The 19,796-nt window shown below is 42.8% G+C and overlaps 1 protein-coding gene across 3 annotated transcripts in view; it reads left to right on the top strand.

The window, feature by feature from the left end:
- The first annotated feature begins 7,329 nt into the window (after window positions 1-7,329).
- The window catches only part of CERS6 (ceramide synthase 6), a 319,680-nt gene continuing 307,213 nt past the window's right edge, over window positions 7,330-19,796 (top strand). Inside the window, exon 1 of one of the 3 annotated variants that reach the window (XM_027129225.1) lies at window positions 7,330-7,706. In XM_027129225.1, the coding sequence (XP_026985026.1) occupies window positions 7,537-7,706 (170 nt within the window). In that variant the 5' untranslated portion in view covers window positions 7,330-7,536. The remainder of the gene's footprint in view (window positions 7,707-19,796) is intronic. The other 2 variants (XM_027129224.1, XM_027129223.1) reach the window with 2 other exon arrangements.

Below are 19,796 nucleotides of genomic sequence, written 5' to 3'. Positions count from 1 at the left end.
TCAACCAAAATCTTCTGAGGACATCTGATTTTTGCTTTTCTGGAAAGGGCAGGCTGCTATTGGGGAAAGTGTCAGGGCTGGCTGACTGCTTCTGGTGGTCAGAGCTTAGAATTGCCTGATGTTTAACTGTAGCTCTTTCCCTCTTTTCATTTTTATCGCTATAAATTTTTTTTCTGGAAGGTTCTCTCATGTGAGGGATGATGATATTAACGAAGCTGATTTCACAAACCACCAGGGAAAATTTGTCTTACTGTTTTATTGCGTCATCGAAAAATCTTCCTCTCTTCGGCCACTGCTGTAGCCACCGAGTAGAAGAAATATCTTCAAAGTGGATGTTGACTCAGAATCAAGCAGTCCACTGCTATTTAAAGATTCAGGGCATTTCTGAGCTTTCCATAAGGGAATAATTAAACCACTGCAGGTAACAAAGAATTAATTTTGAGGGATATTAAGTACCCTTAATTAGCACATTTGAGTTTCGTTTCCCCACAGGGAAAATATTCTCATGGCATCTTGCCATGTCAAAGCTTCTAAAACTTCTCCTTAAACTTAGAGCTGAAGTCCATTTTACAATGCAAATGAGGACTGCAAAAACCTTTAAGCCAAATCATTCACAAGCATTAGGAAGCTCCAGGGCCGCTGGATTTTGTTAATAATTCTGTGGCAACCACTGGGGAGGCCTTCTGAAAAATATATGGCTGGTGAAATCAGAGTACCTAAATCTTCTCATAACTCATATCTGTGTAGACTTCTGAAAGCTTGTTTTTTCTCAATCTTGATTATGCTGTATATATATATATATATATATATATATATATATTTTTTTTTTTTTTTTAAAGAAGATGTTGGGGGTAGGAGTTTATTAATTAATTTATTTATTTTTGCTGTGTTGGGTCTTCGTTTCTGTGCGAGGGCTTTCTCTAGTTGTTGCAAGCGGGGGCCACTCTTCATCGCGGTGCGCGGGCCTCTCACTATCGCGGCTTCTTGTTGCGGAGCATAGGCTCCAGACGCGCAGGCTTGGTAGTTGTGGCTCATGGGCCTAGTTGCTCCGCGGCATGTGGGATCCTCCCAGACCAGGGCTCGAACCTGTGTCCCCTGCATTAGCAGGCAGATTCTCAACCACTGCGCCACCAGGGAAGCACAATTATGCTGTATTTTAATTGCATTTTAAAGTTTAAGTGAATTTAGGGATCATAAAAATGTGAGACAAATAGAAACATAGCAGCCTAGACACATCCATCACAGGGAGCTGATTGCTTACAATGTCACATGTAATTAGGGCAGCAGAAGTTATTACAATTTATTGGTCTCAAATTCAATTAAATGAGATCAATTAATTCCTTGGAATATTTACGATATGATTCTCCTATCTAGGTATCTACTCTGCACTTAATTTAACAATGAAAGAGGGCTGATCTGTTTGGTTATTATGCAGATTTACATATTTTTTAATTCAAAGGGAAAAACTTTTAAAACTATGTGTACTTTCCAAATATGAGCATGTAGAGTTTAATTTAATATATACTGAGATTTCCTGGTAATGATTATTTTAGACATGGACGTGAACATTTGCCTTAGATGCAGTTCTGAAGGCAAAACTAAATGATTGCAAGGAAAGGTTATCTTTGAAATTCTACCCTCCTTAGATCCACACGAGGATGAACTTAAACTCTAACAACTAATGAAGGAAAGGAAGAACACAGTCATCTGAGGTAGTATCAGTTCTCAAATAGCATATAACAGAGTAATTTCTGATGTCTAATTTCCCACTACTAAAAACAGCACAGAAAAATGTTCAAAGTGCTAGGGATGGAAGCCGGTAACTAACAGACTCTGCCAATATAACCATGTGGCCTAAGTCCTTTGATTTTGTTTTCAACTGGGATCCTGCAGGCAGCTAGCAACATACTCCAGCCCTTTTAGGTTTTATCAGAACATTTTAGCAAGAAGTGATCTATTATTTTGGACTTTTAAATTTCTCTTTCTAACTTTTGAATGTATTTCTGTCCCACGGTAATTACCTTCTGTTTCTTTCTTTCCTCTTCCTTCACTCCTTCTTCCCTCTTCCCTCTCCCCTCTAAGAGAGTAGAAATTTAGTACGGAAGAGGTCCTAAAGTATTAGGGCATTGCCTCATGTCTTCTTCCAACTGCAAAAATTCATAGGGCAAGGCAGATTCTTCTCCAAATAGTGTTTTCTGTTAGCTCCAAAGTACTAAAGGGAGCTTAGAAGGCATCCATTTCCAAGTCAGTTTCAGACAGGAATGCTTTCCCAACATATCTAACAGGTAGACTCCTGCCTGAACACTTCCCATGATAGGAAGTTCCCTGCTTGATGAGACTGTTGATTCATTTTTGGCCAGCTTTGCATATTTCTTCTACCGAGATAAAATTAGCCTTGCAGATATTTAAGCCAATTGTTCCAAGTTCTGCCCTCTAGATCCGCACAGATCAAGTCAAACTGCCCCCACCTGACAGCCCTTCCAATCTTGAAACGTACATATCAGGCCTCCCAAGAATCTTCTTTCCCCTAGTTTCTGCCATGGTCCACAGGGTGACTGGATACAGCTATCCTTGTGGACTACACCGGCTGCTTAACACCTGACTCAAATTCCAGTTTCTTGACCTCTTGAGATTTAAAATACATCTCCACAATTTTTCAAATTCTTTTCGGCTTACATCCTCCGGCTTTCATGTTTGTACAAGCCGCTTATATCAAAACTTGGTGTCTTTACAAGTTTCTCCCAAACATCACTGGTTTTCAGCAGTTTGTGTCTAATACGTTATGGCAGCTTAGCAGCAAAAACATCAGGAAGAATCTCACTCAGGGTGCACAGGCTTCTGAAATCTCCCTCCACTCCCCTGTCTCTCCCTTCCTGACATCATCCTCACTTCCCCTGCTGAGTGAAAGCTAATTCCACTAATCTCAGAAGTAAAGGCCTGCTCATCCTCAGATGTGAAAGGCTCAGCCTGCCGTGAAGGTAAATTATCCCAGCAGAGTCTGATCCTTCTTCCCCTGAAACAATGGAATTTTCACCACATTGCGACAGTACATAATAATAATGGTAACCACCTCCATATAATTGTTAAACACTTTACATGATCTCACTTAAATCCTACCTTAACCCCATGTGGTAAATAGTATTATTCCTTTTGTACATGTGAAGAAACTGAGATTTTAAAAGGTTAAGTAATTAAGGACTTTTTCTAAGGAAGAATAGGCTGTTATTGGCAAAGCTAGCACTTAAACCTACATTTTGTAAAACTCCAAAGTTAGTGCACTTAACATGTATACTAAATGTCTCCTCAAGATTTCCATATCCTTCACTATCTTGCCTGTTGTTTTCTGCATAAAGTCCATTTTAAGATAGTATTGCTTTAAAAATATGGCCTTCTAAATGAATACAGTCCCTTAGGTGTGAAAACAAGGAAGTAACTGAAGATTGTAAATCTGGCCAACAGATGTGCTTCACTTGCTCATCCATTGTTTTTCATAAAAAAGCAAAACAGGGCTTCCCTGGTGGCGCAGTGGTTGAGAGTCCGCCTGCCGATGCAGGGGATACGGGTTCGTGCCCCTGTCCGGGAAGATCCCACATGCCGCGGAGCGGCTGGGCCCGTGAGCCATGGCCGCTGGGCCTGCGCGTCCGGAGCCTGTGCTCCTCAACGGAAGAGGCCACAACAGTGAGAGGCCCACTTACCGCAAAAAAAAAAAAAAAAAAAAAAAAGCAAAACAAAACATGCACTGTGCATGTGTATAGAGGTTATTAAGAGTTTACGAGCCCTTTCCCATATATTATCTCATGTGAACCTCATGATAGTCAGGTGACATAGGCAAGACAGGTACTTGCAGCTTACGCAGGAGGGTGTTCACATGCTCTTAGAAACTAAGTGATTTGTGCAAGATTCACAGATAAGCTGTGAGTTCTCTTTCCAGGGTCCAACAAAAGCTATCTTTCAAAATGTTCCTGAAATCTCACCACCTTCTCAGAGTTGATGAATAGGAGAGCAACATGATCTTAGTTTGGCTTCTCTAGAAAAAAAGAGCATTTCCAGGGAGGGGTAATTTCAGGGAAGCAGGAATGAAAGAAATGGAGAGTGAGACAGAGAAAGAGAGGAAATACAAGGCAGTTCCTGAGCTGGCCACAGTTTTGAAATAAGCTGAGCGCTGTGTATCACAGGACATTTTCAGAGAGGCTGTTTGAAGCTACTGTGTGTGTCCCAGGGCAGGGGAGGGAAAAGAATGAAAATGTACCACTGGCTTCCATTGCCCAGGATCAAAGTTCAGGTCCCAGGGCACTAAGTCACCAACACTTCCTCATATATGTGTGTGTGTATGTGTGTGTGTGTGCGTGTGTGTGTGCGTGTGCATGTGTGTGTGTATGTGTGGGCACACAGTGGGTCTTTCGGGAAAGCAGAGAAGGCAAGGTCCTGTCAGGTCATACATGAGAGTGACATGAGGAACCAGTGGCAGCCGTGGAGGGGGTTTGCCTGGTCCAGAAGGCCAGGGTCCACCATGACATGACCTTTTGCCACAAAGGTGGCAAGAGACCTTAATAGAACTCCTCTCTGTGGCCTACAAGAATGCATTTGGTGTCAAGGCATTTTCCTGGAAAGTCACCAGTAACAATGAGCAGTTGGGTACATGGTCTCAAATGAGGATGGTGATGAACTACTCCCTGATGAACCCACTTCAAGGACACCACCCCTACCCCACTTTAGAACTGATGAAGCCCTTCTTTATGCCCACACTATTCTTCACATGAATTTATAAACATTTAACACTATTATTTATTCAGATTTTTTCCTCTCCTAGAGATTTTTGTGAGGTTAGAATAGTGTTGATTCATTAATTCAATAGTTTATTGAGTACCTACTATGTGCTGGCACTATTTTAAGTGCTAGGGATAAAACAGCTATAGACACAAATCTTTCACTTTCAGAAGCTTACATTTTAGTGCGTGTGGGGAGACCAATTGAAAAAAAAGTAAAAAATAAATTGTGTTAGATGGTGATAAACCCTTTGGAGGGAAACAAAGCAAGAAAGTTGATTAGGAAGAGTAGGGGTAGGGAGTGACAATTATAGATTAACTAGGGTGTCGAGGGAAGGCTTTACCGAGTGAGTGGCATTATAGAAAGAGTGGACATGGATACTTGAGGGAAAAGTTCCAGAGACAGAGCAAAGCAAGTACAAAGGCCCGAAGGCATGCTGGGTGTTTTGCTGGAAGGGCAGGGAGGCCAGTGTGATGAAAGCACACTGAGTAAGGGACAGGGAAATGAGAGAGGAGAACAGATGAGGTCAGAGAGGTAACATGGAGCCACATCTTTGGTCACTGAAATGACTTTGGCTTCCAACTGAGGAGGAATGGGGAAGCAGTATGGTTTTAAGCACAGAAATGATTTTACTACATTTCAACTGGATCACATGAGCTGAGAATAGACTGTAGAGGGACAAGTGTTGAAATTGGGAGTTAGGAGGCTACTAGGGTAGCTCGGAAGAGAAATGGTGGTGGTTTGGACCAAGATGGTTGCAGAAGAAGTGGTGAGAGATGGTGTCATTCCGGTTTAAAGATGGAAGTGACAGGATACGTGATGGATTATAAAGGAGATATGAGAGGGAAAAGGAAAAAAGGTGACTCCAGATAGGAGGGGGAAAAAGTTAGGGGGAAGATTAGTAGTTTGGACAGGAAATGGCTTTTAGACATCCAAGGGGAGTAGCTGACTTGATAGTGGACTTAGGAGGCTGAAGTTCAAGGAGAAGTTCATGGCTAGAGATACAAATTTGGGAGCAATCACTATGACACTGAAAGCCACACAGATGGCATTGAAAGCTATGGGACTGGAGAAGATCACCAAGTAAATGAACACAGGTGGAAAAGTGAAGAGGACAAAAGACTGACTCCTAGGCCACACCAACTTTAAGGAGTGAGGAGTAACCAGAAAGGAGATTTAGCAAAAGTGGTCATGAGGTAGGAGGAAAACCAGAAAGAATGTGGATTCTGGAAATCAAGATAAGAAAGTGTTTCAAAAGGCAGCTACTGACAAACTTGGCCAAATGCTACTGATAAGAGGTGTTGAGAACTGACCTTTGGGTTTAGCAGCATGGAGATCATTGGTGACCTTGAACAATTCAGTGCAGCAAAGAGGGGCAAACGCTCAAACAGAAGTTCGAAAGCGAATGCAGGGGAGAGAGTGGAAGCAACAGATATAGGCAGTTCTTTAGAGTTGCGCTTTAAAGGCAAGGAGTGAAAAGAGGGTGGTAGCTGGAGGGGGAGGGAGGGTAAAGAAGTATTAAGAGCCTGTTTATTTTCCTCTTGGAAGGGTCCAGTAGAACTTACTAGCAGAACCAGGCAGGAAATGAACGTTTGTGAGAAAAATCAACAAAGTATTCCCTGGAACCAGGTTCTGCATGTACCACCTAATTGATCCACACATGGTTTCCCTATCAGTGAGGAAACGTATCGTGGGAGTCAAGGTGCCTGGGTTAGGCCTCAAAGACTTAACACCTTAAAGGTTTCCGATGCAAAAGGCGTTAACAACGAGCCCATCAAGTAGCAGAGTGCAGGTTCACTACCCATGGGCCAAGCCAAAACGGGGTCGGGAGCCATCTTCTGAGAGGTTCATTTAGTGGGGCAGTTTTACAGAAGGCTGCGGTTGTTATCATCATCAACATCATCTCATCGTTATCAAACAGCAGTTAAGTGCCTAATTTCTCTTACCACCTCATAAATTAAAAGAGGGCCTTTTTCCCTGGGGTCGCGGATTGTGCTGACGAGCGGAGTAAAACCAGGCTGGAAGGTCAGAGATGGGGAAAGACGGGCGCGGCGTGGAGGCAGACGCCTCTTGCCAAACCATCCTGCCCCAGAACCCGATTTTCCCCCTCCTTCTCCAAGCGCTGGAGTGGATGACTCTTTACCTGCTATTTCTTCCTCCTTTGCTCTTTGCGCCCCCTACTTCTCCTTCTGCTGTTCTGTCTCGGCGCAAGGGTGGATCTGAATATCGCCCCGACCCCTACCTGCCTCCCCAGCGCCTGTACGCGCACGGGAAGCCGACCGAAACCCCTGAAACTCCAGCGCGGCAGAAGCCGGCGTTCTGAGCATGTGCGAGCAAGCCCCGGGGCCGGAACGGATTCGGGCGGCCGAACCCAGGTCGCTGCCCTAAGCGCCGCTCGAGAGCACTGTGAGCGCGGGGCCGGGCGGCACTCCCCAGAACGGTGCCCTGGCGCCCTGAGCGCAGCGGCTGCGCCCTGCCCTCGGGGCGTGGGCTAGCCGGCCGCGTGTGCCTGGCTGCTTGACGCGAGGACGAGCCAATCAGGGCCAGCGGCCGTGGCTGCCATGTGACGGGCGAGGCGGCTCCTTTTCCCAACGCGGCCAGAGGGAGGAGAGAACCGGGGCTCGCCGCGAGCCTTCGAGAGCAGCGGCCGCGGAGGAGGCGGCGGCGGCGGCACAGGCTCTAGCCAGCCGCGCGCGCATCCCCGGGCGCCCTGCGTGGCGGAGATCTCGGCGGGCCGCGGGAGCCCAGGACGGGACTGGACAAAGCAAGATGGCAGGAATCTTAGCCTGGTTCTGGAACGAGAGGTTTTGGCTCCCTCACAATGTCACCTGGGCGGACCTGAAGAACACGGAGGAAGCCACCTTCCCGCAGGCTGAGGACCTCTATCTCGCCTTCCCCTTGGCCTTCTGCATGTTAATGGTACGGCTCATCTTCGAGAGGTAAGACGGGCTGGAGCGCTCCTCCCCTCCCCCTACACACACACACAAACACAAACACACACACACACAGACGCACACCCTCGCGCGCACACCCTCGCGAGCGCTCCTCCCCTCCCCCTACACACACACACACACACACACACACACACACACACGCACACCCTCGCGCGCACACGCACACTCGCGTGCTCTGTGGCGCACGCACCCGCGCCCCCAGCGCTCGCGCTTACGCCTTCCAACCTTTGTGTTCGGGAAGGGGTTGCTGACCCCTCAGCCTGGCTGCGGTTGTGGGAGCCGGAGCGGCTCTGGCTTGCCTCCGGATTTCCTCCGGGGCGCTGGGGAGGGCCTGCGGAGCACTGGGGTAGCCCCCCGCACTCCTGCTTGGCCCGCGCTCTCCTCCTCGCGGAGAGGGCGGGCGAACAAAGGTGAGCGACTGCCGGCCTTGGGACGCGCCACACTCCGCCGGGCTGGTCCCTCTCCGCCCCGCGGGCACGCTGTGCTGCCAGGCAGCGCTTCCCTGCCGAGCCTTGTCGCCACCCACCTGACAGCCAGGAACGTTCCGGACGCGCGGCCCGGAGGGCAGAGGAACCGCGCACACTTCCAAATGCTTTCACCCGGGCGCACGGATTGTCCGGACTGTGCTTTGGACAAATTCACCAGGGACTCCTTGGCTTATGGCCGCTGTTTGGTTTCCATCAGTGACACTGAGTATCAGGACCACAGTGCTGGGAAATAGGTGACAGTAGTTTGTAGGTTTCCAGGACTCCGGGCCATTAGCGATTTCTTTCCAGGACGGGTGCGCAGCCTGCAAAATGGTGATATTAAATTGATAGATGTTTCCTATGAAATTTAATAAACAAACTTTAATTTGGTACCAAAACACAAACAATTTAAAAGAATTAACATATTATTGTTTGTGTAATTGCCGGGTTTGGTTGGGTAGCTCCTTTGTGTCATAAACAAACTTGTGTTACTCACTGAATCAGTCTTAGTCACCAAACTAGATTGTGCCTGCCACGCACTCTCCGGGTGCTATTGAAACAAAACCGGGACAGCAACACACTTCTTTTTCTCAACTGAAAACCTCAACCTCCCATTCCTTTCCCCTCCCCCGTCCCCCATTCATCAGTAGGGGCTGAACTTCTTAGATCACAGAGTATAGATTCCACTTCTCACTTCCACTCCACCTCTCCTCTACCCCCAACTCACCTTGGTCTTGTTTCTTAAGCTTTTGCTCTGTTTTTTTGGTGTTTCTGTTTGTCCAAAACCACTCTTGAGGATGGCAGAATTTGTCTTTTGTGTCATTTGTTGCTGGAAATGGCAACAGACAATGCTTCATGGGAACAAAAGGTATCTTTTGTTTAAGGAAGGTGTATTTTTCAATGGGCAGTATTGTTGCTTGAGAACTAAGTCAGCTGTTCACATGCAGAGATTGACGTGCACAGAGGAACAGATTTAAAGACCTGTTTTGAAATGATTGGAATCTAGCACAGATACGTCATTGATCCTCTCCAGCGCTGAGACTTAACTGTGAGAAAGTGGGTGTGTTGTGTTTGCAGGGTTAGAGTTGCTTTGTAGAGCAGATGTTTACTTACAGAAAATGGGAACTCATATCTGACCTTGCAATCTGTCCCAAAAGAGCCTCTTGGGAACGCCGGGTGCTCTGTGGAGACTCATAGTAGGGGTTCCACACAGTTGCCGAATGACATCTGATCAATTCTGGCTGATCATTTCTGGCTGGGCTCACTTTTAGCTGGCTAATGCATTTTGAAAGAGATGTGTAGTCCTATGTTTTGGAAAACAAAACCACGTCAGCGATTGACCTGTGGGCAGAAAGCTGATTCCAGGCTGTTCATTTGGTTGGAAAAAATGCATGTTAGAGAATGGAGATAGCTTTGTACTTTGACTTTCTCTGCTTTAAAAAAAAAAAAAAAAGCTAATTTCATGGTTGCAAACTGGAAGTTCATTTTTCCTCTTCCTGAACATTTTTTTCTTCCTTTGCACAATCCCATGACTTAGAATTTACACAAAGGGGTCAGCTGCCTTCAACCATCAGTCACAGCAAATGTCCTCATATTGATATGTAGAGAGTTGGTGGGTTTCTTTCAGGCCATTGATCCAAATTGAAGTGATTTAATAGCTTGTATGGAAAGTGAAAGTTTATGATTAATGTTCAGCATAATAATCCAGTATGGCCCATATACCACAGGATGCTACTGACTTTTGGAAGGGTGTCTGTTTCTTTCTGTAGTAGTGACAGCTCTGTCTTTAACCATTCGGGATTCTCTCACTTCTCAGAAAATCCAAGGGTATAGTTGTATGCAGAATGACAAGTTCTGCATGTTTCTTCTCTTCTCAAACCTAAATGACACATTCTGGTATCCAACCTGTGGCCTTCATTTCAGCACCCATCAGGGACCTGAATCAATATAACTGAACCAAGCGATATTGTTGGCAGTGGTATGACTCAATTTCGGTACCCTTCTAACATGTTGTGGGTAAATGTTTTTCTTTTGCAGTATTCTGTAACGTATAACATGATTTTAAAAAGCTGGTTGTAAATCTCTTTGAAAAATGAAATGATTTGTAATGGGAAATCCCCCAGGATTTCTTTCCCCCAGGATTCTATTCCTTTTATCTCCTACTGTCATTTATTTCAGAGCTGAGAACATATCTATGAAACAGCTGATTATCCAAGACCTTGATTTCTATTAAATGGGGGTCTTTAATGCCCTGTTGAGGCAAAAATTGTGAATTTGAATTCATTCTCCTCAGTCTTACGTATTTCTCTCTGTAAAGAGAAGCACTAAAGAATTAATTGAATCGGGCTTTGCCCATTTGGGCTTTTCCCGTTTTCACCCCCACTGTTTGGGTGTTGGCAGTGAAGGCACTGGTGGCCAGAGCAATGCCATGTTATAGTACCATATGGACAGCAATATGAATGTCCAGCATGATTGGTTAAAAATGGAGCAGCCTAAATTCAATGACTTTTTGCTGATTCTGTGAACAGCCTGAAGTCTGGTGGTTTTTACATTAGTCTTTAAACTACAATTAGCTCTGGGTAGGGACCAGAAAGATCACCATAGATATTACCTGATTGATTGAGTAAAATATCTGTTTTTTTTAAAAATAATGGGATGGTTTCTCCTAGAATGAAAATTGTAGTGTGTACTGTTATGTTGTTGGCTTGTTGACAAGGAGCAGAATATTATTGAATAATGTAGCATTATCATGTCTTTGATGAATTGTCTTGATTTAATGCTTGTTTAGGCACAGTGAGCCATTCTCTGGAGTTATACTAAATGCTTCTTCTAAATTCATTAAAAAAATGTGTGTTGCTATGGTATTCATAAATGTGGGATTAAAGTTCTGCAGAATTTCTACTTGGGAATAAAAATTTTTTGAGTTATTGTTACAAAAGATAACATTAATGCATTTTCTCTCTTGTGGGTTTAGGAGAGAGATGCAGAAAGTACTGATGGAAAATCGGAACATTCGCATTCTAGTCAATCTTACCTCACGCTGGGGCAGCCACCTAATTTCTCTCTGCCTTATTTTCTCATTTATGCAGTGAAGCAGATGGTCTTTGTAATCCAAGGTTGCTTGCACTTTCCCAGTTATCTCATTCCTGTAGGGATGCTATATATTTGAAGCTTACTAATTGTTATCTCATGAAACTTTGAAGCAGGCTAAATGTTATTTTTTTGCAGGTATAAATTAGTCATCTAAGAATAAAGAGATTTTTTTCATACAAATATCCTAGCTAATCGTTTTGTTTCTTGTATTTTTCAATTACGATTTGAGTTAAAAGAATCATTTGGGCTATTATCATTTGTGATCCAAATAGCGACACTCTTTCAGAATAACCAACAAAGAAGATTCTCCAGAGAAAGCAATTGCTCTCTTTCCTCAGACCTTTTTTAGATGGATCCCAGAGTAGATCTGCATCTCTTGTGATGTCTGGGTAAGAAATGAGCAGCTCATTCCTGTCAGGTTGCTTCTTCAAGTGCCAAGCTATGGGAGAGCTGTCATTCTTCAGAGGCTGACACCAGTCTTACCTGGCTCATTCAGCCAAATAATGACCTCCTGCCACCAAATCCTCAGAGAACAACAGTGTCTCAGTTGTATCAGAGGGGATGTCTGGCCAGTGGGTCAATTTTTATCATGCGTTTACTTAATATCTTTGCCTTAGCAGCAGCCTTGGGTGAGGTCATTGAGGAGACGAGAGGAGAGGACAGAGAGAAGACGAGTGAGAATGTATTTCTGATGGTTAGAGGAGAGAGGGGAGGTGTGAGTGAATGACTGCCAGGAAAAAGTGGGGTGTCAGGTGTTTCATAACTGAAGGATGTTCCTATAATGTAGCTTGTAATGGAGGCTGATATTGGCAGATATATTTTAGAAGACTGGAGTGTGCAATGGACTGAAATGTTCATGTGCCCTCAAAATCCATAAGTGGTGATCCTTATTCATAAGTTGCAAATGCCAAGGTGATGGTAGTAGGAAGTGGGGACTTTGGGAAGTGAATAGGTCATGAGGGTGGTGTCTCATATATGGGATTAGTGCCTTTTTAAAAAAGACCCCAGAGACCTCCCTCACCCCTTCCATCATGAGGACACAGTAAAAGGATGGCTGTCTGTGAAGCAGGAAGATTGCCTTCCCCATACACCAAATCTGCTGGTGCCCTGATCTTGGACTTCCCAGTCTCCAGAACTATGAGAGAAATTTCTGTTATTTATAAGCCGCCCAGCCTACGATATTTTGTTATAGCAGCCAGAATGGCCCAAGGTGGAGTACTTGAGAACAACTTGCATACAAACATGCTTTTTTCATGCAATCCATCCTGGATGTTTAACTCCATAAATGTACCTTTTTTGCTTGTTAAATGATTGTGTGATTCAGATTAAAACTACAGATACCTGCTTTGCCAGACTGGTGTAAGAGGCAAGAGTAAGAGGTGTAAGAGGCAGACACAAACAGGTTGACGCCTACAGTTTCTGACTGGGGTAGAAAAATTGGATTACAATGGATGTTTCATTGGAAAACAACCTAAAATCAAAGGGGTGGTATTCTCTGCAGAACTTTGGTACAGCCTTCTTATCTTGCAAAATAAAAGGTTTGTATTTACAGGGTGCAATAGTGTAGCTATTTGTAATAGGTTGATTTGTGGATAAAAGACATGACATTACTCTTAACGGGCAGCAGAATAGTGGGGAAGGCAGGTGAGATAACTTTAAATTATCACAAATGATTTAATGTCATCAAGGACTGATGAAATTAACAACCTGAGTTCACTTAATGACTTTTCTGTTGAAAGTATTTGAATTCTCCATGGACAGGGTTAGATTTTTTCCTCAATTCCAGTCCCAATGGTATTTCAGAAGTGTTTTGTCTTCTGTGATGGGGAAGGGCAGGTGGCCTTGGCAAGATAATGGAGTTTCAGATGAATTTCTTCCATCATCAGACCAGTCCCATGGCTTTATAGGAGATCACTGCACCTGCCTCAGGCTTTCTTTACCTGTTTTACTCACCTGATAGCACTTCGTTGGTGAGCACTAGAATCTCGGTCCATGTTGTACATAGAAGATTTTAAATGTTTATTACACGCACTTAACATTCCTTCCTCCATCACCAAGCAAACCAGATTTTCTAAAGCTACTGGTCATCTATTTCTTACAAAGCCATGACCCTCAAAATTATATTGTTTTTCTCCCCTCCCATCTTCATTTGATCGATTTATTTCTTAAGCACTTTGGAGTCAGGATACCAAAGTTGCTAAATTTTGTTTGCTAGTAACTAGTGTGCCACTTAATGGTGTTAGGGGGGTATTTTTTTTTTCTTTTTATTTGTAAAAATAAGAGGTTAGCAAGATTGCCACTCGTATTACAAGGATCCTTCTGTATTAGTGATGCCCTGAAAATCTTTATGCCTAAAGTTATTCTTTGGTCCCTTCTTTCCCACATCCTCTCTTTTAAAAAAATGGTTTCATAAGCTCTTTTGTCATCTTTTTCCTGCCATCATAGTTTCTATTGACTTCTCCAAATGCCTGTGCTATGGCCTGATTGAATACAAAATGGTGATTCTCGCAATGCCTTTTTTGGGGTACTGCTGTGGATGATGGCGTACCCAGGGCATGTGGTCTGCAGTTGTAACTTGGAGCTCACCATTTGTTTTGTTTTATGTTGGACTACTGCAAGTGACTCCAGTTTTTAGTTTTAATTAAAAAAATAACAACTAATATTTATTTCCTAGTATGAGTTTATTACTTTACGTGGTTTACATCGTATAATCCTCTTATAAGCCCTGTGTGGTAGATATTAATCTTCCCAATATTTTACAGATGATACTAAGGATAGAAAATTTAGGAAATGCACCTAACTTGACACAGCTTAAAATAACAAGGTAGGCATCTAGAACCAGGTTTCTTGATCTCCTAATAATTTCTTTGATCTCCTATTTTAAAGCAAGTATCATGAGCTCATACTGTATATATATATGGTTTTATATGCCGCCTTTTGCTATGTAATGATATAATCTGAACATTTTCCATGTAATTAAACTTGTTCAAAAGTGTTTTCAGTGGCTGCACATTATTCTACGCTTTGGATATGCCATAATTCATTTCACTAGTCCCCCTATTATTGTTGGATACTTAGGCTGTTTCCAGTTTGTGTATATAAATCTTCCAATTACTGATGACTTCCTAAGGAATGTTCCCCAGAGGTGGCATTTCTAAGCCCAAAGATAAATATTTTAATGTTCTTGATAGATACAAATCACCAAATTCGTTTTGGGAAAGATTTTATTCATTTGTATTTCCTTATTGGCATGCAGATTATTATTATTTGAAGAAATCTTTTTCTTTGAAAGTTGAAAAAAATGTTACTCTTGTAATGTGTGTTTTATGTTACTCATGATGAACTTATTTCAAATATTTATTATTAATCACTTGTATTTCACTTTCTGTGAATTCATGTGTATTTTCCTACTGGGATGAGCTTCTCAACTTTTTGGGTAGGAAATGGTGGCCTTTGATTTTTTTTTTTTTTTGCGGTACGCGGGCCTCGCACTGTTGTGGCCTCTCCTGTTGCGGAGCCCAGGCTCTGGACGCGCAGGCTCAGAGGCCATGGCTCACGGGCGCAGCCGCTCCGCGGCATGTGGGATCTTCCCGGACCGGGGCACGAACCCGTGTCCCCTGCATCGGCAGGCGGACTCTCAACCACTGTGCCACCAGGGAAGCCCTGATTTTTTTTTTTTTTTTTAATCGGGATGGTTTCGTATTGTCTGTTTCTCTAGTCATGTGTTTATACTCACTTCTTTCTGCCTCCTGCCTCTCCTCCACAACCTAAGTCCTCATCATCAGGAAGGAAGCTTCTCAGATTCTGTTAATACATACTGGAAAGGATACATGCAAGAGGATGAAGTAGATAATATCCTGACTTTATTATGGAAGATGAGGCAGAGAGAAAGGGCTTGGAATAAGTTTCAGGGATTAAGAATGAATGGGTTTTGGGACTTCCCTGGGGGCACAGTGGTTAAGAATCCGCCTGCCAATGCAGGGGACATGGGTTCGATCCCTGGTCCAGGAAGATCCCACGTGCTGCGGAGCAACTAAGCCTGAGCGCCACAACTACTGAGTTGCACTCTAGAGCCTGCAAGCCACAACTACTGAGCCCACGCACCACAGCTACTGAAGCCTGTGCACCCTAGAGCCTGCACGCTGCAATTGCTGAGCCCATGTGCCGCAACTATTGAGCCCGCATGCTGCAGCTACTGAAGCCTGTGTGCCTAGAGCCCATGCTCCGCAACAAGAGAAGCCACTGCAATGAGAAGCCTGCACACCTCAACGAAGAGTAAACATTGCTCGCCACAACTAGAGAAAGCCTGCGCACAGCAACAAAGACCCATTGCAGACCAAAAAATAAATAAAAAATTGAAAACAAAACTAAAAAAAAGAAGAATGAATGGGTTTTTATGAAGGAAAACTCAGAGATAGAGCCTAAACACCTTTATATTGTTTCTCTGAACATTTGGATAAAAGCGACTTAGTAGACTAAACATTAGGGAAATGCAAATCACCCCACAAGCGTTAGGATGGCTACTATAAAAAGAAAAAGAAAGGAAAAGAAAATAACAAGTGTTGGTCATGATGTGGAGAAATTGGAACCCTTTGCCTTGTTGGTGGGAATGTAAAATGGTACAGCCACTGTGGAGAACAATATGGAGTTTCCTCAAAAAATTAAAAGTAGAATTACTATATGATCCAGCAGTTGCACTTCTGGTATATGCCCAAAAGAATTGAAGTGCGGGTCTCAAAGAGATATTTGTATACCCATGATCATAGCAATATTATGCACAATAGCTAAAAAGTAGAAGCCACCTAAGTGACCGACAGGTGAATGGATAAACAAAATGTGGTATATACATGCAATAGGATATGATTTAGCCTCAAAAAGGAAGGAAACTCTGACACATGTTACAACATGGATGAAGCTTAAAGACATTATACTAAGTGAAGTAAGCCAGTCACAAAAAGACAAACACTGTAAGGTTGCACTTATGTGAGGTAACTTGAATAGTCAAATACATAAAGACAGAAAATAGAATGGTGGTTGCCAGGGGCTGGAGGGAGAGGGAAATGGGGACTTATTGTTTGATGAGTATTCTCATGTACTTTCATCAGTTTTGCAAGATGAAAGAGTTCTGGAGATCAGTGGTGGTAATGGTCGCACAATGTGAATGTACTTAATGCCACTGAACTGTACACTAAAAATGTTAAAGATGGTAAATTTTATGTGTATTTTACCACAATTAAAAATAATAATAATAGAAAAAAAGAAAATTCACTGACTAAAGAAAAAGTCATTTACTAGAAATACCTGATTTCATTTTCTAAACTTGACAGTTTTCTAGTTATTAATAAGTATCACTTCCATGAAGGGTGATGGAAGGAAGGTTGAAGGCCAGAGAGCACTCGTGTACCCTGGGCCTTTTTTGAAAGGTACTTCAACCAAACAACCTCCTACAATCTATTTATCGATATAACAGTTTAATAATTGGCATGTCCAGAAGAGGAGAGCAAAGTGTCTTTGGAAAAAGCACACTGTGTAGTTTCAGAGGATCCCTTGGACTAAAGTAAAGGGATTCTAGTGAGTTCACGATCCATTTAAAGCAAACCAGGAAGATAGGATCAAATTCTAGTAGGCGAGTGACCTAGGCCAGAGATTCTTCCAATGGAAGCTTTTGCCATGGAAGAAGAGTAGATCTGACCTTCCTCTCTATTTTTTGATTTAATTGCACAACCATTTTTGTAAGCAAATGATTTAAACACCTGAAAATTTGAACATAGTTTTTCCTTAAATGCTGTATGCTATAAGGCAATCGATTGTAAGCAGTGGCAAGTATATTATTGAAAAGTAGTTTTCAAAGTTGCATTGTACAAAACACAGCTTTCTATGATTCATTTATGAGAATATTTTGGGCAGGTTTTTGTTTTTGTTTTTTTTAAGGAGGACTTTCTTTTCCTCACTACTGGTCTTCAAAGTGAATTTCTTTCGGACCACTCCTGCTTCCTATTCCTACTTTTGCTTTTATTTCCTCACAGTTGGCTCGTGGCGGTTGTTTTTGGCAGGGGTGGAGCTGGAGACATCCAGATGGTTGTTTTTTTTTTTTAAGGTGTACATGTGTTAATTTTAATTTTTTTTAACATCTTTATTGGAGTATAACTGCTTTACAATGGTGTGTTAGTTTCTGCTGTGTAACAAAGTGAATCAGCTATACATATACATATATCCCTATATCTCCTCCCTCTTGTGTCTCCCTCCCTCCCATCCTCCCTATCCCACCCCTCTAGGTGGTCACAAAGCACCGAGCTGACCTCCCCGTGCTACACGGCTGCTTCCCACTAGCTATTTTACACCCAAATGGTTTTTCATTGCAGGGAAGATACATTCCTTTGCTAGGTGGCCTTTTTCACACAGTGACCTAGGAGTAACATTTTGTGACTTGCCAGTGCCTATATAAATGCCACATCTTATCTGTGAGGTTTTCAGGTTACAAAGCTATTGTTGCTGTCCTGAAGCTGTAATTGTGATTCTTTTTTCCTTCCTCCCTCTTTCCTTTCCTCTCCTTTCCTCTCCTTTCCTTCTTTTTTCCCTCCCTCTCCCTCCCTCCCTCCCTCCCTTACTTCTCCTCTCTTTCTTCTTTTCTCTCTCTCTCCCTCTCCACCTTCGTTCCTTCTGCTTCTCATTGTTACAGATCCTTTAAAAACACAGGGAGGTTTAGTTTAGAGAGCAGAGGAACAGCACAGAGTTAAGAGTGGGGGAGGGAGGCAAAGAAAACCATCAAAAATCTTGTCCAGGGACACAGTTTGGCAAGTATCAGAGTAAAAGCTGCCAGCTAGTCTAAGTGGCTCTGTAGATCACCATTTCAAAGCAGAATAAAGTGACTTGGTGCTCTAAGCAGAGTGGCAGTTTTGGACACAATAGCTTGAGTGAAGGAAAATTGAGAATCAGTCACTTAGGCATGCTGGAGATTAAGAGAATATAAGGGCATTGTGTGTCAGTGGGAGTGTGGATATCTTTGAGTGCTTGGATACACTGGAGGGTGACAGTGCATTTAAATTATGTTACTGTTGTGTACTTTTATAGGACTTAATTAGAAATGTGTATTCCTTAAAATACTGTTATGCCACCTAACTTGAGTACAGCAAATTGGTTTTAGGTTTTAATGGAACTGATGTAAAATGATACCCCATAAAAAAAAAGTATTTGTGTTTGGTTTCAGAAAAAAAAAAAGTATATTCCTAACTAGAATTAAAAGGAAAATGGAAGAGGTATCAGAAAGACTGGAAACTTGGGTTTAAATCCAAACACTGCCTTTTCTCAGCTATTCAGTAGTGAACAGAATACTCTGAAATTTGGTATTCTCACTTATAAAATGGGGAATGGGGCTACTTTGTGATATTAGAAGACTATCTGCAAAAATGTAGTTGAAAGAGACTCAACTGCTTCCTAAAAATATACATTGTGTAAAAAATAATTGATAACATGGTACACTACAGTATTTAGCATGACTGAGAAATAATATTCCGTAATGTGATTTCATGTGTCGGGTATGTGTTTTCTGGGGCAGGGGGTGGGTCGGGAGAGGGTATGGCTTATAGAGGCAGTAGAATCTGTTTATGTATTTGATCCTGGAGCTGGAGGATTTACTTGTTCTGTTGAAGAGTAAATATTTAGAGTTTTAAAGAGGCATTGAAGCCCCAATCTCTTCAGCGCTATGCCTATTTAGGGAGGAGAATGCTTCTTAGCCTTTTCTTCTCAACAGTTAATAGTGTATTGTAGGTCAGAGACTTCCTTGTATTTGGTGGCAGAAAACTATGGTAGGATTTCTAATGGTAGGATTTTAGACAAGTGATGGGCAGCTGTGTACCACTTAGAGCCTGAAGCTTTCTCAGGGGGCTGAGCCTTTAGAGAGAGCCCAGGAAGATGGTCTTCCACTAGATGGAGTTTTCTCTGGAAACTGCCTTTCAGTGGAGGGACGCCTTATGCAAATATCCCAGTCTATCTCCCATTGCCCCATCTGGCCCTGATGGTCGTTTTTTTTAATTGCACGTGGTCTCCAGGGAAAATTGATTGGGTCTTCAACCACTGGTAATGGCAAACATCAAATTCACCATTTATATTGATTTAAGACCTAGACTGGATTCTGGCCGTGCCACCTACTAGACACAGATCTAGGAGCCAATTACTTAATCTCTTCATGCTCAGTTTCCATTTGAAACTCTTAGGGTTGTTGTGAAGATTAAATGAGAGAAAGCATGCGTTGCCTTTAGGGCAATGCCTAGTTCATGGAGGTGGTAGTTACTTGCTGTTCAAGTTTATTGAAGGTTTCGAAATGAGACTTTACCATGAGATTTCTGAAACCCTTTACTAGCGTTACCTTTATGTCATGAATGTGTATGTCAGGCTCCATTCCTGCTTTCAGTAGCTGGGGTTGCTGGCATAGCCATTTGAGTTTTATTTTCCCTATTTCTCCTCTTCTGTCTCTCTCTCTCTCTCTCTCTCTCTCTCTCTCTCTCTCTCTCTCTCT

This window comes from Aethalodelphis obliquidens, unplaced genomic scaffold, assembly GCF_003676395.1.
Source record: "Aethalodelphis obliquidens isolate GAN/ISIS:26980383/991018 unplaced genomic scaffold, ASM367639v1 scaffold2, whole genome shotgun sequence".
Taxonomy (NCBI): Eukaryota; Metazoa; Chordata; class Mammalia; order Artiodactyla; family Delphinidae; genus Aethalodelphis; species Aethalodelphis obliquidens.
The sequence above is the reverse complement of the archived record's forward strand: the minus strand, read 5'-3'. Positions and strand labels throughout refer to the sequence as shown.